This window comes from Hipposideros armiger, unplaced genomic scaffold (genome assembly GCF_001890085.2).
Source record: "Hipposideros armiger isolate ML-2016 unplaced genomic scaffold, ASM189008v1 scaffold_261, whole genome shotgun sequence".
Classification (NCBI taxonomy): Eukaryota; Metazoa; Chordata; class Mammalia; order Chiroptera; family Hipposideridae; genus Hipposideros; species Hipposideros armiger.
The window spans coordinates 696,991-722,408 of NW_017731611.1; the positions used below are offsets into that span (position 1 = coordinate 696,991).

At 41.8% G+C, this 25,418-nt stretch overlaps 1 protein-coding gene across 3 annotated transcripts in view; it reads right to left on the bottom strand.

Annotated features, from left to right (window-relative positions):
• The window catches only part of AGBL4 (AGBL carboxypeptidase 4), a 1,130,159-nt gene that overhangs the window by 475,283 nt on the left and 629,458 nt on the right, over positions 1-25,418 (bottom strand). For all 3 annotated transcript variants that reach the window (XM_019656526.1, XM_019656525.1, XM_019656524.1), the window contains exon 5: positions 20,086-20,302. In XM_019656526.1, the coding sequence (XP_019512071.1) occupies positions 20,086-20,302 (217 nt within the window). The remainder of the gene's footprint in view (positions 1-20,085; positions 20,303-25,418) is intronic.

Genomic DNA, 25,418 nt, shown 5'->3' on the forward strand with positions numbered 1-25,418 from the left:
AGGGGGAAAAGTCCTTCTCACCTCCATGCTTCCATGATCCTATTAGATCCCTGTCACCCCCCGCACCCCCCATCTAGCAGGAAGCAGGGTAGTCAGTGAAAGGATCCAAGCAGAATAGAGACCAAACATTTTAAAGTCAGACAGACCTGGGTACAAATCCTGGTTCTACCAATTACTAGCTATGTGAGCTCAGGCAGGTAAGTTCACCGGAGCTCTGGTTTCTTCATCTGTGTAAGGGAATAATGATAGCAACAACCTAATATTAGTCCTAAAAATGAAAAGATTATGTGACATAAGGTAAAAACAGAGCTTTACACATAGCATATGGGGAGCTAATGGTAGATAACATGACTAAACAGGCTCCTCTTTGTCAAAATTCAAAGAACAAGAGATTCCTAATCAGAAACCCTAGGTCCTACTCCTAGAGACCACGGACCTCGTCTCTTCCTGGGCCTCAGTTTCCTGAGCTGGAAAAGGAAGGTGCTAGAAGACTAATCTTTCAGGGTCTTTCTCAGCTGCTTACAGTACAAGCATGAATAGGAGAAAAGAGATGAAAACTCCCAGCCATCCTCCAACTCCTGGAAAATGGTAGCTTGGACAAACAATATCAAGACTGGGTAATATTTTGCTGACCTAGCTAGACAAAGTTAGGAAAATTTAAATATGTATGAATACTACTGAATGAAAAATAGGAGGCTGATTCAAGTGGCTGCAGTGCATTTTAATACCTTATTATTATCCACTTTATTGTAGGAAATGTAAACTGCCTTTCCCACAAAATACAATTTGGAGAAGAGAGTACCTCTACTCCCTTTTCAACAAATGATTATCTTTTAAAGCCAAACTATGGTAAATAAGCCAGGGAAATCAAATGATATTGAGGGACGAAGTTAAATAATTTAGAAAAAGAGAATCCAGAATTTAATAAATTAATCCAGTCCAAGGCATGATAGAGAAAACAGGGTGGGATGTTTCTGTCCCCTTTTCTGAAATGGTATCTCTTTGGGAAGGCAAACAAGAAATCTGAACATTTTCAGCAGTCTTTCCTTTTAAGGGAGATATGACTTAATATATCTACTCGACAAAAATTTCCTGAGAAGTTACTGTGAACCCAGCAACTATACAGCCACAAAGAGGAATAAAATCCATGTTATAGCGTGTATCAGAACTGTATTTCTTTTTATGGCTGAATAATATTTCATTATATGGATATACAATATTACTTATCCACTCATCAATTGATGGACATTTGGTTGTTTCCACTTTTTGGCTATTATGAATAATGCTGCTGTGAACTCTCATGTACAAGTCTTTGTGTGAACAAATGTTTTCAATTCTCTGGAATATACACCTACAAGTTGAATTACTAGGTCATAGGTAACTATGCTTAACATTTTGAGGAACTACCAAATGTTTTCAAAAGCAGTTGTACCATTACATTCCCACCAGTAATGTACGAGGGTTTCAATTTCTCCACATCCTCCCCAACACTTGTTATTGTCTGTCTTTTATTATAGCCATTCTAGACGTTGGGATGGGATATCTCTCTGTGGTTTTGATTTGTGTTTCCTTAATGCTAGTGATGTTGAGTATCCATTTATGTGCTCATTGGCCATTTGTTTATCTTTTTTGAAGAAATGTCTATTTAAATCCATTGCCCGTTCTTAATTTTTTTGTCTTTTTATTGAGTTGTAGGAGTTCTTTATATGTTCTTAATGCAAGTCTCTTTTCAGATATATAATTTAAAAATATTTCCTCCCATTCTGTAACTTCTCTTTTCACTTTCTTGAGAGTATCTTTTGCAGCACAAAATTTTTTGAAAACATTTTTTTCAATTACAGTTGACATATATTAGTTTCAAGTGTACAACATAGTGATTAGTCATTTATATAACTTACAGAGTGATAACCCCAATAAACCTAGTACCCATGTGACATCATACATAGTTATTATATAGTATTTGACTACATTCCTTATGCTACACTTTACATCCCTGTGACTGTTTTGTAACTGCCAATTTGTGCTGCTTAATCCCGTCACCTTTTTTACCCAGCTCCCAAACCTCTCCCATCTGGCAACTATCTAAATGTTCTCTGTATCTATGAATTTGTTTCTGTTTTATTTGTTCATTTATTTTGTGCTTTAGACTTCACATATAAGCAAAATTATATGGGATTTGTCTTTCTCTGTCTGACATACTTCACTCAGCACCATACACTCTAGGTCCATTCATTCTGTTGCAGATGGCAAAATTTCATTCTTTTTTATGGGTAATATTCCATTCATCCATTGATGAACACCCAGGTCACCTCCATATCTTGGCTATTGTAAGTAATGCTATAATGAACATATGGATGCACACATTCCCTCGAAGGAGCATTTTGGGTTTTTTCAGATAAATACCCAGAAATAGGATTACTGGGTCCTTCTTTGTCTCTTGTTATAGCCATTGTTTTAAAGTCTATTTTTTTTCTGGTATAAGCATTGCTACTCCAGCTTTTTTCTTTTGTTTTTTCAATTCCATTTTCATGAAATATCTTTTTCCATCCCTTTACTTCCAGCCTGTGTGTGTCTTTCAATCTGAGGTGAGTCTCTTGTAGGCAGCATGTGTAAAGGTGTTGTTTTCTTATCCATTCAACCACCCTATGTCTTTTGATTAGATCATTTAATCCATTTACATTTAAAGTAATTGTTGATAGATATGTAGTTATTGCCATTTTATTATTCATATTTTTTATCTTTTATTTGTTCCTCTTAAAGAAGTCCCTTTAACACTTCTTGTAATACTAGTTTGATGGTGATGAACTCCTTTAGCTGTTCCTTGACTAGAAAGCTCTTTATCTGTCCTTTGATTCTGAATGATAGCCTTGCTGGGTAGAGTAGTGTTGGTTGTAGTCCTTGCTTTTCATCACTTTGAATATTTCGTGCCAATCCCTTTTGGCCTGCAAAGTTTCTGTTGAGAAATCAGCTGACCATCTTATGGGAGCTCCCTTGTAGGTAACTAACTGCTTTTCTCTTGCTGCTTTCAAAATTCTCTCTTTGTCTTTTAACCTTTGGCATTTTAATTATATGTCTTGGTGTGGGCCTCTTTGGGTTCATCTTGTTTGGGACTCTCTGTACTTCCTAGGATAATATGTCTATTTCCTTTGACAGGTTAGGGAAGTTTTCAGTCATTTTTTTCTTCAAATAGGTTTTCAATTCCTTGCTCTCACCTCCTCCTTCTTGTACCCCTTGATGTGAATGTTGGTATGCTTGGTGTTGTCCCAGAGGCCCCTTAAACTATATTTATTGTTTTGGATTTTTTTTTACTTTTTGCTGTTCTAATCGGCTGTTCTCTTCCACCTTGTCTTCCAAATTGCTGGTTCGAATTTCTGCTTCATCTAATCTACTGTTGATTCCTTCTAATGTATCCTTCACTTCAGTTACTGTATTCTTCATTTCTAACTAGTTCTTTTTTTATGTTTTTTAGCTCCATTTTCATGTTTCCTATATCTTTGTTGAGGTTTTCACTGAGATCATTGAACATCCTTATAACCAGCATTTTGAATGCTGTATCTTGTAAATTCCTTGTCTTCATTTGGTTTAGTTCTTTTTGTGGAGCTTTGTTCTGTTCTTATATTTGGGACACGTTTCATTGTCTCTCTATTTTGGCTGCCTTCCTGCGCTTGTTTCTATGTACTAGGTAGGGCTCTTAAGTGGCATTATGTAGTAGGTAAGCAAGTGGCTCAGTTTTCCTGGTCATCTGAGCTGGGTGCTCCAGGTGTGTCCCCTGTGTGAGTTGTGTGCGCCCTCCTGTTGTAGTTGAGCACTGGTTGCTGTTGGCACATCAATGGGAGGGACTGACCCTCAGGCTGATTGGTTGTGAGGACCTGCCATGATTACAGTGGGGGAGCTGTTGTGCAGGAGCTGACCCTACAGAGCAGGATTTGTTTTAACAGGGCTCTGGTGCATTCTCAGTCTGCCCTTTGGGTGTGTCTTTTGTGAAGGTGGCTGGGTGGTGCTCTGGTGTGGTCTGAAGCTGGCCACCAGATATATTGGTTCTGGGACCTCTCAGGAGGGTTCCTGCTGTAAGCCAAGGTCAGCTGCTGCCTGTGCTCTGCCTGGGGCCATGTACCATGAGCCAAAAAGCAGTCCATAAAGCTCTTCCTCTGTCCCTTGCCCTGAAGCCAGATGACTCAGCTCCTCCCCATATGTCCCTGGCACCTTTTCAGTTGCTGCTGCAGTGCTGGAGCTCAGAGTGAGTGAATCATCAGTAAGTCTGTGCATGAGCCCTTTAAGAGGAACTCCTGGGCCTGCAGCCACCCTCCAGCTCACTCAGCCACAATCTCTGCTGGTTTTCACAGCCAGAAGCTATGGGAACTTCTCATCCTGGCACTGGAACCCTGGACTGGGGAGCCTGGTGTGAGGCTGGGATGCCTTGCTCCTCAGGGGGCACCACTGCAGCTTAGAGACACCTCCTGATTTTTAACTGCCACATGTGGGTGTGGGACCTGCCCATTACATGTCTCTGTCCCTCCTACCAGTCTCTAGGTAGCTTTTTCTGTATGTCGTTAGTTATAGGACTTCTGTTCAGGTAGGCTTCAGGCAATTTTCAATGGTGATTGTTCTGTAGTTTAGTTGTAATTCTGTTGTGATTGTGAGAGGAGTTGAGCACGGCATTTTCTACCCTGCCATCTTGAATAGAAATCCGCAGCACAAAAGCTTTTTAATTTGATAAAGTCCATGTTGTGTTTTGCTTTTGTTTCTGGCATTATATAAGAAACCATTACCTAACCCAAGATCACAATGATTTATTCCTATGTTTTCTCCTAAGAACTTTAAAGTTTTATCTTTTACAAATAAATACACATTTAAATTTTTTTCCACCAAAGAAAAAGGGAACAGGGAGCAGGAAAAGGAGGAAACAGAGGTCAGCAATGTTAGAAGAAAAGAAATAGCAGCAGCAGCCTCACTGGGAAAATGTAAAACCACAGGGATGCCCTGGAAGATAGCACCAAACCCATTTCCCTCCTGCTTCCCCCCACCACGCGCACCTCGTAACAATCCTACAGAGACAAGCAGAGCCCTAGGAGAAAGTTACTACAACCTCAGCCACGTTGCTGGTTAAAGGACTCCCTGGGAACTTCAACAGCTCGCTCTGGAAAGGAGCACAGATCCCAGCCTGGAACCATCAGTCAAATCTCACCTGGATTTTCCAGTTCCAACTACCATGGTGTGGGGTGACTCATAAGTTTTTTTATCCAGGCCCTGTGCTTTGTGTCTTTCATGGACTGTGAACAACATGTCCCAGCATATTGTTCCCAAGCCATCACTGATTGGCACAGTCACCAAAAGTCACAGAAGGCAAACTTTTTCAAAGTAAGACTGCAGAGTCTGAATAATTTCTTAGGCTAAAAAATTCATATTGCAAGTTGCTTTAAAATCCTACCTTTTAGAGACCTGCTTTAAGCTAAATAAATACAAAAAAGCCAAAAGTTGTAGCCAGTAACCTGTCTTTTAACACTGCAATAATCTCCCTGAATACTAATTATAGGATTTTAGGAAAATGTCCAGTTCATTTATCAAGTCTTCCTGCAGCAGGACATTTTTGTTAGAAAATAGATAATAACAATTTGCAACTGATTCTATTTTCTTTTCCCCAAGAGGCTTTATGAAGTCACTGTTCTGCCCCGCAATGCCCACCTTTCTGAGTTTCCATCCACTCTCTTTGTAATACTTTTGTTTTTTAAGAATGGCCAAGAGATATTGTCAGAACTAGTTAATGGATAGTTTTCATTCTGTTTTTTCCCTTCTCTTTTCCCTTTTGCATTGATGGATCATGATTTGTTTTAGGCTGGGATGATTCCCAAGGGAGCTCTAAGCAACAGAATTAGCACTGGGGACTTATTCTGGGACCCACTATCAGCCACTCTCTTCAGTAAACTGTTTCCCTCAACAGACCCAGAACTTCCCCCTCAGCACCCCCAAGCCCCCTTTTCCACAGCCTTTAGCCAATCTTGAGCATGGCCTTGTAGATGTCTTTCTGATCTGTACCCTCTACTACATTACTAATATTCTGTCCTCTCACCCATTAAGTATCCACCCATTAAATATCCAACAAGATAGAGCTCAAATATCACCTGACTTATACAGTTCTTTCTGATTCCCCAGATTAGTGTTATGAGTCTCTTCCACGTACCTACCATTCCTTTCCCACTCCCCACCCATCATCTACATCTTGGTTTCTTCTATACAGTTATCACCTTTGATAAGTAGTATAATCTTGGAAAACTTACTTAACCTCACCATGCCTCAGTTTCCCCATTTGTAAAATGGATAGTAGTACCAGTATCATAGAGTTGTTGATACTGATTAAATGAGATAATAAAGCAGAATAGTGTTTAGAATGTAGTAAATACTCTAAATGTTAGCTGTTCTCATTTTTATATGACAAATTGCATGGAGTAGTCTCCCCTTATCTGCAGTTTCAGCCACCTGCAGTCAACCACAGTCTGAAAATATTAAATGGAAAGTTCCAGAAATAAACAATTCATAAGTTTTAAATTGTGCACCATTCTGAGTAACGTGATGAAATCTCACACTGTCCTGCACTGGCCTGCCCAGGATGTGAATCATCCCTTTCTCCAGTGTGTCCATGCTGTGTAGGCTACCACCCCACCCCCTGCCCACCATCACCCTCATTAGTCATTTAGTAGCTGTCTTGGTTATCAGATCAACTGTCATGATCTCGCAGTGCTTGTGTTCAAGTAGCCCTTATTTTATTGTTATAATTGCTCTATTGTTAATCTATTGTTAATCTCTTACTGTACCTCATTGATAAATTAAACTTTATCATAGGTATGTATGTATAAAAAAATAGTATACATAGGGTTCTGTATCATCTGCCATTCAAGCATCCACTGGGGGTCTTGGAATGTTATCTCCCACAGATAAGGGGGACTACTGTACTTTCAGGGAATTTAGTGTCCAGTAAGGGAAATACAGTATTCCAATTGCATTATATCTGTATTTACAAACAATTCAGGAGGCACTTTCACATCAGTTACCTAACATGTACTACAAGTCTCTTGTCATGACTATAGCCCTGAAACTAAATCACAGTGCCTAGTTTGCTGACAAGGGGTAGAGAGGTTATTTGACATGTGAAAGATATAAGTGGCAGAGTCAAAATTCAAATCCCAATATTGCACCAGCCCTGATGGTCTTCCTATTTAAATTATAACTGAATAATGGGTTTCTCTGGATATCTGTTGAAGTTGGAGGGGAGGGCTAATGTATGAGGAAAAAGAGGCACAGAGAGGTTAAGTAATTAGCGTAAGGTTACACAGTTAATGAGTGACAAAGTCAGGTTCTAGTCCATGTTGCTTACACTACCGACACAGGCATCGAATTTCCTTCTCACTGCCTTGCAGGGGCTCAGTTAATGTTTGCAGAAAGTGAATGCATGTAAGCAAACCTTGCAGATGGGCCTGGGAGTGAGAGGCAGTGGGCTGTAGTGGACAATCTAGGAGTCAACTGTTGGGCTTCCAGCTAGAGGTGTCCCATGCACCCACTGTGCAACTCAGGGCAGTTACCTTCTCTCTCTGGGCCCCAGTGTCTCTAGTTGCAGAAAGAGAGGGCAGTTTGCAAATAATGCTAGCACCTGAGTCCTTTCTTCAAACTAAGTCTATAGGGAAGGCCAGTAAGTGGGGGCTTTTCACACAGTACGTCTATATAGCAGAGAGGACGAGACCATAGCCCTGACTTCTCAGAAGTCCCTCTGTCCTCTTTCTTCTCAGTAGCCCCTAGGGTACTATTTCAGAGCCCAGGGTCCTCCTTAAGGACACAGGAGGCATGGTTTTGAAACCCCTTCACTACAGGAACTTAAAATTCTTCTTGGCTTTGACATTCTATGACTCACATAAAAGAAATGATCTTGTGCCCCAACGTTATATACCACTGATTCAATAAAATGGAAACGTGGCTGCAAAGGAAGTGACAAAGGATGACCATTCCGAGAGGTACGAAGACGGCATTTTGGCTAGAACAGCATGACTTCTCCACCTACCCCCAGTCCTATACATAACCCTAAATACAAAAATACTCTCTAAACCTATGAACAGAGCAAGACAGATATCAAATGAGTAACCAGAAGAGTGATAAATGTTTCAAAGGAGGAATAGAATATCTTATAGAGACAAATAACAGAGGCTTTCAAACTAGTCTGCAGGACAATGTATCAGGAAAAAATTCCATGAGGAAGCGATGTTCAAATTGGGTCCTGTATGTAGAATAGGAAGTAGCCAGGCAACGGGGCCACAGAAAAAGAACATTCCAGGTAGACAGGCCAGTATATATACACGTTAGGGAGAACTATCTGTGGCTCACAGAAAGAACTGTAGCGAGGCCAGTGTGGGTACAGCACACACAGCAGAGTGAAGGGTATGAGAGAGGCTGAAGAAGCAGGCAGAGAGGCCAGGTTACCCAGAATCTTACAAACTATGTTAAGAATCTGTTATTTTTATCTTAAATTACTGAAAGGCAGGGTGTTCAATGGGTCATTTGTATGGATACTGAAATCACTCAAAGTGGTGGCAGCAATGCAGTGGAAAGAGTAATTATGGACCAAAGTCCTCCACGATTAAGGGACGTGTCCAAGAGGTCAGCAGATGACAGCAATGAGTGGCATACAGCTCTCAAAACATGTCTTTTTATATGATGTCTTTTTATGAAAGGGAGGGCAAAAATGGTCTAAAAGTAGCAACCTGTTAGCAAGAAGGGCGCCATCTGCCAACCTTGCTGGGGAGTGTTCAGTGAAGAGGCTGGTCAGGTACTATGGGATCAGCGAGGAGGTGAGAGGAACACAGGTTGTGGGGGGCTGGCACTTTCTGGCAGCCACTGTAATGCTGATGAAGCTGCATGAGCAGCATAGAGAGAGCCTGGAGGCTGGTTTACCTCGTGTCTTATACCCCTGGGCTAAAGAAGCTCTTGTAACTTTCCAAGAGATGCTGACAGTTTGAACTAGGGCACTGGCAGCAGAGATAAGGAAAGGGCAGATACTAAGGATATTGAGTTGTAGCTTTGATCGTACTTGGTGACGGATAGTATGTGAGGAGTGAATAAAAAGGAGTTAAACAGGACAGGTTTCTGGCATAGCAACTGGGATGATGGTTATGCATTCCTAGACCGGGGAAGCCAGGTTTGGAGCAGGTGCGTGGTAGTCTGGGTCAGCCTCTGCAGCTTGAGGTAAATCAGACATGTGCCTCCTATTCTAGCAGAGGGAGAGAAACCAGGGCCACGGTTCCTAGCATCGCCTCCACGGGCCCTTGTTTACCCAGGGCTGAGGTTTGGGATACATGGGGCACCTCTATCAGTAGGGTGAGCTGGAAACCCCTCAGCCAGACACTGAGAGGATGTGTCTGCCTCTAATTAATTTGCACTCTTTTTGGAGGGAATAGCAAAAACAATGCCAAGAGAGTGATGACCTATGAAGTGGCCTTCTGGAAAGGGAGCCCAAACTACTAAGCTTGTTGAATTTAGAGTGCCTGATCGGGACAAGGTTTAGTGCAGATGGGGGTCCATAGAACTCTCCGGTAGACTAGAGGATGATAATTGAAATTACTAATTTCCAACAATTACTCAATTTAAATCTCAGCCAAAAAGATGTAATTATTTTTCATACATTTGTTTGGTCATGTTGCCAGCTGCAACTCCATGATTTTTATTTCAAAGGGGAAGAAAGAACATAAAGGAAGAAACAAAGAATGGAAGCTGTCTACCTTATTTTGAAGTTATCATGCTGGTCAGAACAGTCCTCTCCCTCTCTAGCCTCTTTTCTGTGGTATTATTACCTTCTCTTCCTTGACTTTCCTGCCCACAAGGTCATTGGTTCCCTCCAACTCCTTTCTGAGACCCTGGCTTTTCCACACAAGTCCACACAAGGACTGTGGTAGAAGCTTCCAAGCTCCATATCTTAACTTTTTCCAGGTCTCCTAATACTTGTCCAGTCTGCTCCTCTTTCTCCTTACCCTAGCTTTCTAGCTTTTTCTGATTATACTGTATCCTCAATCCTCTTCACTTTGGTTTCATATTTCAGCTTCCTTTTTTCTTTCTTTTTTAAAAATCTGACTGCCAGATTCTTAGTTTGGTTTGTACTCTGCAAATCTTTCAAGACAAGGCTGTCAGAATCTTCCCTCTGCCACCTGGCCATTCTCACTGTGACTTTGCTGATCTGAGGACCAAAGAGCTGCTGACCTGTGCCAATCTCACAAGAAGGGGTCAGAGTCCCAGTGGGGGTCCCTCATTGTAGCCCCATCTAGCCAGACCTTACCCAGAAAGCACTCCATTTTCTAAATTTTGACCTTTGCCATCTGGTCATCTCTCACTCACCATGGACTTGAACCAGCCATTAGATAAAATTTTATATATAATCCCTTTGGACAAGATGGAGAAATAGGAGCAGGGGCATCATCTTGTTTATTTCTAGATCTTTCACAGTATGTGGCACATGAGAGATACTAATTTAAATTGAACTAAAATGAACTCAATTGAGTTGACCTGAAGGTAGGTAAAATCTTGTTCGCTTAAGTGACTTATGCTATTGGGGTCAGAAGCATTATCAAATCCCAGGGATTGATATTGAATTGGTATAAAAATACTAATCTAGGTTTTCCAGAGAAGTCTCTGGTAATATGTATGGATGATTGTTCTTGCTTTCTGGTCTTAGTCCATTAAAAACTTGTATCCTTGACTTAAATTAATACTTAAAAAAGTATATACTTTAAAAATCCTGAGTGAAGTCACTAATACTGCAGATAAGGGAATCCAAGAATCAAAATGACCATAGCAGGCTAGAACAAAGAACTAAAACCAAGAAGTTCAAATTCAGGATAAATGTAACGGGTCACAATTATACTTACAAAATCTACTATAGGTTAGCATGGCATCCTGGATTGGATCCTGGGACAGACAAAGGACATTAGTGGACAAACTGGTGAAATCTGAATATAGTCCTGTAGCTTAGTTAATAATGTGCCAATATTAGTTTGTTAGTTTTGACAAATGCTCCACGGTTGTATAAGATTTTAACATCAGAAGAAATTGGATGAAGGGTATGAGGGAATTTTCTGTATTATCTTTTCAACTTTTCTATGAATCTAAAATTATTCCAAAATCAAAGGTTTATTTAACAAGAATACAAAAGAAATAAAAAATAGCTTTATTTAAAGAAAAACAACAAAAATCTACTACAGGGAGGGCTTACTGTAAAATGAAGCTAACATCAATTCTGGCTACATTTCTAGAGGTGTGGTATCCTGAGGAGGCAATAGTCCTATTCTGCTGTGCGATGCTTAGGTCACCTGTGGAGCTGTCCATTCAGTTCATTTTAAGAAGGAAATGGACAACCTAGATCAAGTCCAGAGAACAGCAATGAAGGTCCAAAGTTCAGAAACCATGGAATATGAAGAAATGTAGAACTGCAGGCAGAGGAGAAAGGGAGGGAAACGCTTGGGGAAGACATGAGGGGGTATGGTTGCTGTCTGGCTAACTTTGCAGGCCTGTCCAGGGGCTAAGGGAGCAAGTGCACGCAAAGTGGGGTGCAAGGTGGGGCCAGAGGGTGGAGCTAGAACCAAAGAGGGGCTATTACAGGGAGGCAGCTCCTTCCGGGGGTGGCAGGATATTTTTATCATTGCCACCTCAAGAAGTGTGTGAGTAGAGGCTGAAAAGTCACATTCCTGGAATGTTAAGGGAAGGTGCTGGTCTACAGTTTACGTCTTGCCCATAGGAGACACCTAATACGTTTGTTAAATTTGAATGTGATCCCTATGGTCTTTGCTCGAGAGACTGTGCGAGGTGTTAAGACCAGACAGACCAGCATTGCTAGGTATTTCTGTAACATTCTCATTATGACACATGGTGTCTTGGGTGATAGTTTTCCTCCTGGTACTCTTGGCTACTCTACCTGTAGGAAGAAACGACAGATAGGCAGGAGTTAACCTGGCTTCTAGATCAGCTGCCATCGGCAGGGACAGACTGGAATGGAAGGATTGAGCGCTACAATGACCCTATTTCCTCCTGCTTGGTTCCTCACTGACTGCAAGACAGAGTCCACATTCTTGAGCTTGGCATTCAAGGCCCTCCTGATGCTGCCTTCACCCACCTCCCTCTTTTCCCCTCACTACTACCCCGTTCTTCTGAGGCTGTGTGCTGTGCTCTTGTCATTCGGAACCACACAAAACTGTCAGGACTCACCAAGGTCTCAGCCTCTGTATCTATGTGTTGATTGCCAATTCAAGCTGCCTCCTTCCTTATGACTGCATGTCTTCTCTTTTGCCCCTTCTCTGCCTACTACCTCTGCTATATCAAGTCTCTCATCATCATCACTACCATTATTAGTTTTTCCATCTGTGTTGCCCACCACACTTAGGACGACTTCTCAGGGGCAGGATGTTTTTTTAATTCATCTTACTGTCTCCAACACCCAGGATAGAGCCTGATAGGAAGAAGGTGCCCACTAGATATCCATAGTATTAAAGAATGGCTCTGCGAAAATTTAGTAAATGACTACACATGCAAATAGAATATTTGCCTATCGAGGACTGGTCTAGAGTCCATTCTTTGGAATCCACAAAAGCTTGGCCTCAAATCCCAAATTACTTAATCTCATAGTATCTCAGCTTTTAAAAATGAAAATGGGAGAAGATAATACTTACATGTCTCAGAGCTTAAATACTTCCTTCTAGTGAAGTCTTTACCCCAAAACCCATCCCCTTTCCTGATTTAATTTCTCCAGCCAGGGGAAATTAATTCCATTCTTCCTACTACAATAGAATGTAAACCCCATGAAGGCCTGGATATCTGCCTAATTTCACTGCTATATCCCCAGGGTCTAGAGAGTACTGGTTACGTGCTAGGCATTCAATGCTATTGCCAACCATGCAATAGGGGTGTTGTGGGGCTTGAGTGACATAATGTACATAAAGGTTGTAGCACCGTGTCTGGCACATGCTAAGCACTCAATAACTACCATTATTATAAAATGAAGGGCAGATTAAGAGGCAACATTACAACAGCCTGATGTGTGCTCAGAACATACAATCGGGATGGCATCAACATTTGAACCACAATTTATGCTGGAGTTGGAAGGAATGCTTAAAATAATCTGGTCTGACCTTTTAAGGCCCATAGAGGGGAAGTGTTTTTCCCAAGGTCATAGAGCAAGCAAGTTGCAAGACCCAGACAAGATTATTCTCGTATAAATGATTGTCTAGTGCTTCCCTAAAATATACTATCAGATTATTTTCTTTGTTCGATGCTTCCTTTTGAAGTATTCCTAAGTATAAGAATGGCTCTCTACACCTAATTCTTTCAAAACACACACACACACACACACACACACACACACACACACACAGAGTTATGTGTTCATCTAATTAGTCCAATGACATATAAAAAATTATATGCTTTAAAAACTGATGTGTGTCAGTTAAAATCTATTTCTGGCTATGTAGGGATGAGAGTATTGATAAATCCTATCCCCAGAAAACAAGTATAAAGATAGACAAAATCAACATACACACACAACCATTTCAGTGTTTTGAAAATTGAACAAAGGCATGCAACAATCTCAGAACTATTATGCTTAGAAAAACTGCTGACCCCTCAGGTAATAAGAATGGGAATCTGTGGCATTCCGTCCCGGAGCTGCTTCATCTTCCCCTGGGCTTGGTGGGTACAGGGTTCTGTCAGCCAGGCCAGGCGGTGGGGTCAGCAGCTTCTGTGTCATGGTCAAAGGTGCTCAGTGAGTTGGGAGAAGTGGGCAGTGCTCACCCCCCCCAGCACTTATCACAGAGGTGAGCAAGTTAGGAGGGCCCACAGTTGCAGAACTGGGACAAGCATATTCCCGGCTGAGACTGGGTGCAGGTTCAGCAGGGAGCTGAGAAGGCTCAAGCCAACCCCACACTCCTGGTCAAGCTGGAGGTGGCACATGTGCACACAGGAAACAACGCAAAGGTAAAGCAAAAGCCAGGGCAGACTTGAAAGCTATGCTCCCCACACCCACACACAGATTTATTGGCAGAGGATGGAAGCGCTGTGGTCCTCAGGGTGGGTGAGCACACACTCAACCCAAATACAGCTGACCACTAACCTACACAGACACAAGGCTGACTCTCTGGGAATCGAGGCTTAAAAACAGAACAGAAAAACTGAGCAGAGGCATGGAAGAAAGGTGCCAAGGTAATTCATGAGTAAAGGTTAGTCTTTTCAACAAATGGTGCTGGAACAATTGGATATCCACATACAAAAAAAAAAAAAAAGAACTGAAATTGTTGCCTCAAAAATTAACTAAAAATGGATCATAAACTTAAATGTAAGTGAAACTATAAAAATTTTAGAAGAAAATACAGGAGAAAATCTTTGTGGCCTTCAGCTAGGCCAAAATTTCTTAGACAAGACTCCAAAAGCACGATTCATAAGACAAAAACAAAAAACAAAAAAAACCTAATAAATTGGGCTTCAAAATTTAAAACTTCCGCTCATCAAAAGGCATGGTTAAGGGAATGAGTGAAAAGACAAAGTACAGATTAGGGGGAAATATTTGCAAAGCATGTATCTGAAAATGATTGCATTCAGAATATATAAAGAACTCTCAAAACCCATAAGAACACAAATAACCCAATTTTTTTTAATGGGCAGAAGATTTAAACTGACACTTCATCAAAGAAGATATATGAATGGTAAATAAGCACATGATAAGATGTCAACATAATTAGTCATTAGGACAGTACAAATTAAAACCACAATGAGATATCACTACATACCCACTAAAATGGCTATAATAAAAAACATGAATAATTTCAAGTGCTAGCGGGCACATGGAGAAACTATAACCCTCTCTTAGCTCGCTGGCAGGAATGTCAAATGGCCTACTAACTTGGAACACATTTTGACAGCTTTTTTTGTTTTAAGTTGAACATGAACTTACTATATGCTCCAATTATTCCACTTCTAGAAATCTACCCAAGAGAAATGTGATCACATGTACACTGAAAGATATGTACACAAATGTTAATAACAGCATTATTCATAATAGCCCCAAACTAGAAATAATCCTAATTTCCATAAACTGGACAATAAATAAAATGTGGTATATCTTTTCAATTAGAATACTATTTAGTTCTACAAATGAATGAAGTGCTGATACACATTAAAACATGGTTGCACCTCAAAATAATGCTAAGTGAAAGATGCTAAATGCAAAATAGGACTACATAATACATAATTCCATTTACATGAAATGTTCAGAAATAGCAGATTTACAGTGTCAGAGAGCAGATCAGCAGCCTGGGAGTGGAAGTGCGGATTACCAAGGGAACTTTTTGGGATGATGGAAATGTTCTAAGGCTGGATTGTGGCTATAGTTGTAAAACTATAAATTTACTAAAATTCATAGAATTGTACCCTTACAATGGGTAAATTTTATCGTATGTAAATTATACCTAAATAAAGTTGTTAAACCGACAAGAAAAAAAGATGTATTTATCTTAAATGTCAGCTCGCGGCCTTGATGCATATACAGAGGGGTGTTATGTGGGGGTAGCAGGGGCTACTGGTGAGTAACAACATAAAGTGCCATTAGCATATAATTAGTAGCAGCAGCAGCTATGCTCATGGTGATAAATAGTTCCAGCCCCAGAAATTCAAAGGCGTGCTTACTCCCAGCTCTCCCTAAGATCTGGATGTTGGCATGTTTAGCCTTCCCACTTGTAATTATCCTCCCTCCAAATTGGAATAAGGATTAACTAATTACAGTGGTGCCTTCAGACATAAGCCATATCAAACGCCCTTGTAACCAAGAAATGTCCTATCTGCAAAAGTATGCCAGAAGCCTTGAAGTCTCTGGTATCTGTGTGGATGCCCATAACGGGGATTGAGCCAACCCACAGAGCTTCCCTAATCCAGGTTAGCCAGCACTGGTACACCTGTACTTCCATTAACTTTCCTTAAATGCTGCTTTGAATAAAGTAATCCTTTTCTCACATATCTATTGTGGGTCTCAGTAAGTCCAATGGGGAAAGCAGCAGGACATGGTGTTACAAGCCATGGGTTTAAATCCTGGCCCTGACATGAACTAGCTATGTGGCTTTAGCCAGGTAACTTGTCTTTTTAGCCTTAGATTATTTATTCCCAAACTGAGATAATCCTGCCTACTCCGTAAAACTGTTGTGAGAGATAAGAAAGATCGTATATACAAAGTGCCGGACCCAGCATCTGTGTCTTGAATCTGCATAGAGGATATAGCCACAATGCCTCAATATGACAATCAGGGCTTTCCAGAATTTGGCCCCAACCGTCCTGTCTATCCTAATCTTCCAGTAAGGAGATTCCCTATTGCAACCAAACCAGACTTCTCACCAACTACCATCACCATGCAATGACTCAGGCTGCTTCCTGTTTTCTGGGCTACCTTCTCCCTACCTGTATTCAGTGATCCTATCCATCTTTCAAGCTTTAAGCCCATCTTTCTCTAGTGATGTTTAGTCTGACCATTAACTTTTGTTTTTTGTTTTTTAGCTGAGCCATCCTGCCACCTGTTGGCAGCTCAGCGGCAGCTCAGCTCAGGCTGGGCATCGAACCGCTGTTGCTCAGAGCTCAAACTCTTGAGCAAGCTCTTAACCAATTGAGCCACTCGGCCGGCCCCAACTCTTGTTTTTAATTTTACTTTTAAATTAGTTTCAGGTGTACAAAACAACATCGGGATTAGACATTTATATACCTCACAAAGTGATCACCCAGTAAGTCTATTACCCATCTGACACTGTCCATTGTTATTCCAATGCCATTGATTATATTCCTCAATGCTGTATTTTATATCCCTGTGACTATTGACCATTAACTCTTTCAACAAGTCATGAGACCCTTAATTATATACTTTTGAAAATATTATATCTGTTTGGACATGTCTCATTTCCTCTGGTATAGAATACATTTCTGGAAGTACACTGAGACTTGGGACAAGGTCTGAAGCAGGACACGGGTCTCAAATTATTATTTTTTTTCTAACTGAGACATTCTTCAAAAAATAATTTCAAAACCCCTATTCAAGCCCACCTTTCTCATTTTATAGGTGAAAAATGTGTCCCCAGATAGGAGAAGTAGCATTCAAGGTCATGTGAGTAGTTTGGTATTAGAGCAGGAAGCAGAATTAGGGTTTTCGGTAGCCGAGGCTGAAGGCTGTCCTTCAACATCAATTCTCCCCCACATGTACAGGACCACCAGTTTTTAGCTGGAAAATGGCCACCCAGAATGAAGACAACGTTTCGCATCCTCCCTTTAGTTACGTTCGGATATTAGCTCTATTAAATGGAATAAAAGTGGAAGTGTCATATAACTAACTGCACTTTCTCCTTTCTTCCCCTTACTTCCTCCATCCTGCTGTCTGGAACGTGGAGGCGATGATAGAATTCCACATTGAATCATGAGATTGAGGGCCATGTCCCAGAGGCGGTAGAGCAGAAGGCTGAAAGAAACTGACTCCCTAAGGCTTTCAAGGAGCAAAGTCACAATATTAGTTCCGGATTGCCTACATTTAGATTTTTATATGGAAAAGAAATAAACTTCTATCTTGTTTAAATTGCTGTTATTTTAGATATGCATTTTGAATTATTGGCAGTTTAACTTATCCTATTATTCCTCCTATCAGCTTTCGGATGCTCTTAGCTCTTCACATTGTCTCTAAATATATATCTTAAGTCATGCTTTCATTCACTCAATAATTTTCTCAATAGCCATTCAGTGTGCACCTACATTCTGCCTGGCATAAATCTAAGCGGGGAGGGGGGAGGAGGCACTTAAAAGTCACAGGGATTAAATGAACTCCCTCTCTTAATTCATATCACAATTCATATGTCTGGCAGGCATTCATTTCGGAATTTCTCTGACAGTCCCACCTCATATAAACTCACTGTTTCCAATCATATATTGCTGATCAGACCATTTGTGCTTAACATATTCTATTTGTCTCTCTACATCCCCTCGTTGCCCTCCTCCACCGTTTTCTTTGCTCAGGGAGGTTTATCTGTATGGGTTGCATCAATGGGGTGTCTTGCCCTCTGATTTCTGATTGGGTTGATCAGTAGGACCCCTAGCAGGAGATCAGAGGGATGTGAGAGAATGAGCTCTATGCATTTATTTTTTCTCGGCTCCTTCCCTGTGGGGTCATTTCAGGCTGACTTGTTCCTCCACTGAAGGTCACTGTTGCACTCAAGCTGGCCCACTACGTGACTCTCCACTATTAAGTTCTGGTAACCATGCCTTCCCTTCATACCCTCTGAGCTGTTACTAGCCCCAGGAAACTGCACTCTACCCCGTGGTTCCCTCCATACTGCCCACACCTTGTAAATAGCCCATTTATTAAGCCCTCCTCAAATTACCCTAATGTGAGGCTGCCATCTGTTTCCTGCTAGCATGCTGGCTAATACACCACGTGTCCTGATTTTCAGTTCAAAATACACAGGCACAGATACACATGGTGCCCATCAGAAGCACTGTTACGGAGAGGGTTAGAATAGAGGGAAGGTAGTTAGCAAAATCTTAGTGCATAAAGAAGCTCACACTGGAAGAATAGCATCTTGACCACTAGTGTTTGAGACTAGATTTCGCTCTCATATACCTGAGCCATACACAAGTCCTCTTTATTTCTCTCTTTTTGGGGGTATCCTGGACCAGACTCTGTATTTTAAGGAATCTAGTCTTGAAAACTTTTATTTAGGAGTGGGAATCATTTCTAGGTGGAACCCACAGTCACTAGGCATAGTTCATTTTTTCACCAACACGAATCAGGACCTCAAACATAGTATTTTCTGCTATTCCACCAGTATCTTCACTTCGGATCTTTAAAGTACTCAAAATGCCTATTTTAGAGGCACAATCCACAGTTCTTGAAGAGCGAAACATAAAACCAAATTATCATCTGCTTATTCTTTGTTAGCAACTGAAGTATTGCTGACCACAAAGAACAAAACCTGTGCATCCAATGTGAAGAACAATTTCAAATTCTGAGTTGTGGGGGAGGGAAAGAGGAAAGTGTAGTAGGCAGAACAATGCAACCCGCCCCTGCCCCCCCCCCAAATGTTTAAGTCCTAATCCCTAGAATTTGTGAATATGTTACCTTACATGACAAAAGAGACTTTATAGCTATGGCTGAGTTAAAGATCTTGAGATGGAGATATTATCCTGGATTATCTGGGTGAGCCCAACATAATCACAAGGGTTCTTCTTATAAGTGATAGAGGGAGGCAGGAAATTCAGTGTCAGACTCATGCAGCGTGAGAAAGTTTCAACCAGCCATTGCTAGTTCTGACAATGAAAGGGAACCACAAACCAAGGACTGCAAGCAGCCTCCAGAAGCTGGACAAGGCAGGGGAATGAATTCTCCCTGGGAGCCTGCAGAAGGAACGCATACTGGCTGATATCTTGATTTCAGCCACCAAAACCAATGTCGGACTTCTCCTGAACTGTGAGATAATAAATTTGTATTGTTTTAAGCCACCAAGCTTGTGGCAATTTATGTCAGCAATAGAAAACTAATACAGAGTGTAAGACTGAAATCTCCAGACGAGAGAACTAAATCTGGGCAAGGAAGAAGGGTTGGGAACTGAGGGATACCAGAGACAGAGCATACTGTGGATGGCACATCCACACTGCACTCCACGTGCTGACCTGCACTGCAGGCGAGTGGAACGCACTAAAAACCAAATTTACTCTTCATCTCAGAGGCTCCCACTCATAAAATGCTTTCACGCCTTTTGTGACACCCCGTAGAAAGAAGCCTTCTTCTTTTCTCTCTGAGTTTTTGAGAATTAGCAGACCTTTTGTATTTTGTTAGATAGCTAGATCAGCTTCAGTCAGAATGGACAATCATCTGTCTTATATCTTATTCTGTGCCTTCCTGGTGGCCACCACAGCAAAGAATTATACAAGAAGAACAATAATTTTAAAAAGCTCCAAAGCATATATGCTACAAAGCACCAACATCCATTATTTGCATTCTATAAAAACCCGTTGCTAACTCCTCCCCCAAGGGTAACTGTGAATGGGCCTTACCACGCTCTGACCCAGCTGCTCTCGAAAGAAATAATCCATGTTTCTCTTTTGCAGGCTGTCAAGGTAATGCTGAAAGCGAGTGTATGTATATGGGTAGCAGTAAGCAAACTGGTAAGTATCTTCTTCTCGGTCAAAACAAAATGCGAAGGACATCACGTAATTCTTCCTGTGGTCTGGGCAGCGGTAGTAGTACACATTTTTAGGTGGCAGCCTTTGCCTGGAAGACACAAACAAAGACATTTGGGCATATCAGACAATCATTCAAGCTTCCAAAGATAATAAACAGGAAAAAATGCCCGAGAGAAAAATGGTAACATTGAGCACCTTAGATGGTGTGGCCGGAGAGACCACACTGCATTTCATCGACAGTCAGAAAGAGACTGGAGCCTGGCAGGGCTCTGTTCACATTCCAGCCCTGCCCTTTAGCAACTGTTTGGACAGCGGACATTAAACAAAGATGAATAAGCTTTATTCATTGTTTATTCTTATTTTGAGCAGCTATTATGTGCCCAGGCATCGTGATAGATTCTGATGTGAAATGGTAGACACGATAGGCAAGGTGTTTGATCTCATGGAGTGTATGTGTACTGTAGCGGGGAAGCAGTCAATAAAATATTAAAAATAAATATACAATACAGTTCCAGACTCTAAACATGCCTTGAGGGGAAATAAAGAGTGTGATGTTACAGTAACATAAACAGGGGGGCCTACTTTTCCCAGAGATGTCAGGTTTTCGTATTACAAGGCGAATTCAGACCTCTGAAACGAATGTGCACTGTTAATATTCAAGGGAAGAAAGAATAGCCACATTTCTTTAGATGATCACTACTGTTTTGCTTCGGAGCATTTCATGAGACTAACGTTCCACAGAAGCAGTTTGGGAAACGCTGCTGTAAAACACGCCGTGCGGGCAGCTTTGCTGAGCCATCACGCTCATTCTCGAATAAGAAACACTAAACCACGAACGTGAGAAAGGGCAAAATGTTCCAGTCGTAACTCCTGTGCCTTCTTTGTATTCACCCACTTTGTAGGCTCACTGTGTCCTGTCACACTGTGCGATATCCAAACTCTTCACAGTCCCGGAGGAGGCCTCTCATTGCTGTCTCTTCCAACCCCATCTCGACTGTGCCTTTTCCATGATCATCCATGCACAAGTCTAGGCCAGTTCAGCTCCCACATTTTGTATAACCATTGCTTTTGTATTGACCACTTCCTAAGTCTTATCCATTAGAATCAGTCTGGAGGCTTCTTAAGGGCAAATACGTTTCTGGGCGCTCTGTCACAGTGGGTAGAAGCTGTAAGGGTCACCTGTAATGGCTTGGCATTCAACTGACAAGCCAAGGGCCACAGGACCATATGGAGGGAAGCATGAGGAGGAGGGGATAAGAGATGAGGTCGAGAAAAACAAGAATGGTGTTGGCCCCAGGTAGGGCAACCTAGAAAAAATGGCTGAGAGCTCCGAGAGCATTATAACACGCCCTTAGTTTACTGCAGAATCTTGTCTCTTCCTTGGTGTCTTTGTGAGGCTGCCGAAGTAGCCAGGGTGGGAGGCGAGGCGGTGCGCTTTCTGGGGAAGAGCAGACGTTACAGACACGGATGCTGTAGATAGAGGGGCTGGTAATGCTTGCCTGAAGTCCTGGATGGTAGGAATCACACCCAAACATTAAATAAGAAAACAAAAGGAAAGGGGAAAAAAAGGAAAGGAAAGGAAGGACTGAGGGAGGAATGAAGGAAAAGAGAAAGACAGGAATGGACAGGACATACCTAGTATGAGTGGTTTCCGGGGCTAATCCTCATAAGTATTGTGTCAAGGTGGGTATTGTTATCACACTTTGCAGATGTGGTCATGGAGGTTCATACAAGTTAAAGAGCTTCCTTATGGTCTCAAGAGAGTAAATGACCGGCCTGGCATTCAAACCTGTTTCTATCTGACTCTAAGTTCAGTATCTGTAACACGCCTCCATGTTCCCCCTTGATAAGTTATGGATTCCTGGAATTTCAAATATGAGTGTATCAAAGGCAAGGAGGTAAGAGGGGACAAGTAAAATGTTTGAATGACAAGGAATTCATCGTGGCTAAAGCACAAAGAGTAAGAAGGGAGATCATGAGAAATGTGTCTAAAGGGAAAGGCAGAAACCAGATTAGAAAGGGACTATATAAACCATGTTAGGAAATTTAACCATCATCCTGAGGTCACAGGGTACCTTTCACGTTAGTGAAAGAGGTAAAATACCACGACTGTACCATCAAAGGGAGAGGTGAGAGTGGTCAGGGTAGTAGAAACAAGACAGATTTGACTATCCGAAAAGAGTGGCTGAAGTGATGGGCCACGGAGTCTAAGATGAGAAGGAACCTGACAGGGCCGAGGAGGACAAGATGTATTTAGAAAGAGCAGCATAAGCAACAGAGGAACAGGGCTTTTCACATTAAGGTCAGTGGTAGGATCAAAGGCTGTGTTGCGGTGTGTCTGGGCCCACCCATACAGTCCATTTGTCTCCGACTCCCAAAGCCAGGGAGGAGAAGCATGCAAGCAACAACCGTTTTCTTATAAAGCAAAGATAGCTTTAAGACAAATCCCCCAGGCCCTCCTCCTTCCTAATCAGGTTGCTGCCCTAAACCTTTCTATACTGACATTTTGGAGATACCAGTGATGACATAGAGACATAACGGCCTGGAAGGTGCACAGGGAATGAAGAGGCAAGTTGTCTCTCCCTGATCCTTCTGCACGTGGGGTGTTTGAGAATAAGCAGTCCTGAGAGGGCGATGGAGGAAGTCACGGTCTCCAAGAGAGTTAGGCCTCCGTTCATTGTACAATATTATTCAGCAAATGCAGAGGGTGCCAAAAAATGTATACACATTTTAAGAAAGGAAAACTATATTAAAATTGTAATACTCAATATATACTGATAACAAAAGATGAATGCAAGTCACATTTGACTTCTGCAATTACAAGAGGTGCTCAAAGTGGTTACTATCAGCGTCCAGACACTTCTGATTATGGCAAACTACTGCTTGAGCAATGTTGACCGAAGTGTCCACTTGAATACAAGTTTTTTGGCACCCCCAGTATTTATTAGGTATCCTGTACTAAGCATAGTTTGGTTAAAATAAGAGGTAAAAGAAACAAGACTAAAAGACTGAGGATCCAGGTGAGATTATTAACCACAGAGCTGAGTTTCAAAGGGAGAAGTGGAAAGTGAAAAGTATTGGCTAGAGAGGGAATTAGTATAGAACTGAGAGCAGAGAGAGAACAGATCAGTGCAGGGATGAGGGGATAGAGAGAACAGAGGATGGTCTATATTTGTGATGTGATTAAACACGCAGGAATGTGAGGCTGGTAGAATAAGCTAGGCTCTGGGTTCCAGATGTGTATTCACGGAGAATGCAAAGGTCTGTGCTAGTCGCTTCAGGCCCCAACTCTGAGGTCTGGGTCTGAATCTCCTAGAGCACAAAGTGAGCATGTCTTCACACAGGGGATTCCTACAGTCAGAGGCCCCTCAGGTTATGATTCCGATGTTTTCAACTCTTCATTTACTAGTATATCCGATCAGGGTCCATGCTTTAAATTCAATCACCCCCGCTGTCTCCTATTCTAGCCAAGTTTAGCAACTTGACTCTTAGAGCCTGCCGTCTGCACCAAATTTGATTATGTGCTATCAGGAGAATTCATCTAATGCCTGCAGCTGTCCCAGCTCCTCTCCTGAGTGGGTCGGATGCCTAACCCGATTTGCAGACAGAGTGAAGGTAATGGGCCCTGGGGTAATCATTCAAGGAAGCGGAGATGATGCTCAGGGCTTAGAGTTTCCAGACTCTGCTAAGGATACAAACAAAAATCTATTTGAGAAGGGCTCAGCAGGACAAATTCATGAGGAGTTTCAAATAACACAAAGAATAAAGGAAGGAGGACTGAGACTACGAGGGAGAAATGTGTCTCTCGTTTGGAATCCACTTCTGGTTTTTCTATTATTTTGTTTATTATGTTTTCACTATGTCTCAGGCATGGTGTTAAATGTTTCATATGCATTATCATCTAATCATCACAATAACCCTATGAGCTGGGGCTATTAACATCTCCTTTACACAGACAAGAAAACTGAAGCTCCGAGAGGTAACAGGATTCCCTGAGCTTGCAAGGGTAGTAAGCAGCAGAACTGTGTTAGCTGCAGCCAGTGTGACTCCAAAGTCTGTGCTCATAGTCACTCTGCTAGCTTGCCACCCGCCTTTCTCCCCTTGCCACCCAGCTCACCGCCTTCCCTTCTGCTTCCAGAAAAACTTGATCTCACAGTACTTTCCCTAAAAACCCTTCAATCCCTTTCCTCACAGTTTACTTTGACTCACAGTGCTCCCAAGAAGACTCCAGAAAGAAAAGAGTCTAACACCTGATCCTGGCAGAGATGCAGGAAGATTCCAAGAGCCACGTCCTCTCAGGACTCAGAGACTAAAGGCTGATCCGGCTCTTGAAACAAGCCATCATCCTAAGTCCACCCTGGTAACTGAAGAGGACACCCACATGTGGGGGTGACTATGACTCAGATTCAAGTATGTGGGTGCGTGCTGGTGAGTGAGTGTACACTCACACACACACGTGCCCGCTCAACACTCACAGTCATACTGTATATACCTTTCTACCACAGCCTCCACTTCATCACATCGATTTGACTACATGCCTTTCTCCACCATTAGATTGAGCTCTTCTTGTGGGCAGGGACCATATATTGTTCATCTTTGGTTCTACAGGATCTATACAGAGGCTTGCATAGAGTAAGTGCTCAAAAACGCTTGTGGATGGATAAATTAATATATTTGTAAGTAAACTTTAAGAACAAATTAAGAAGAAATAATTTCAGCCACACCAAGATATGTATATTGTGCTCTCTCCATGTGAAGCTGTGAGTCAAGCCCTAAATACATTATGTTCTCAAAACCCTCCATGCCTTTTTAAATGTTGGTCTGTCTGTCTTTAATTGCCTTTCCTATACTTCTCTATGCAGTGAATCCCTATGTAGAGAAGTGAGGCCAAGCTCACATGACACTTCCTCTGTGAAGTCTTTGTCAGCAACTCCAGGATGAACTAATTGCTTAAATACGAATTGCAGACACTGCTTTGTTTCCGATTCATCTCAAAATCAATAGCATTTAATACAGTGCTTGGCCCTGAAGAGGAGCTCAAAGCATGTTTGTTGAACGTATGAGTGAATGAATTTATGACTTAATGAATGATTCCTTCCCATTTACCATCCTGTCTGCCTTCTCTCCAAAATATCAGTCCAATTCCCAATGCATCGTTTTGGAGGTTACCTAAGCACAAAGGAGAAGCCCAGGACCCAATGGAG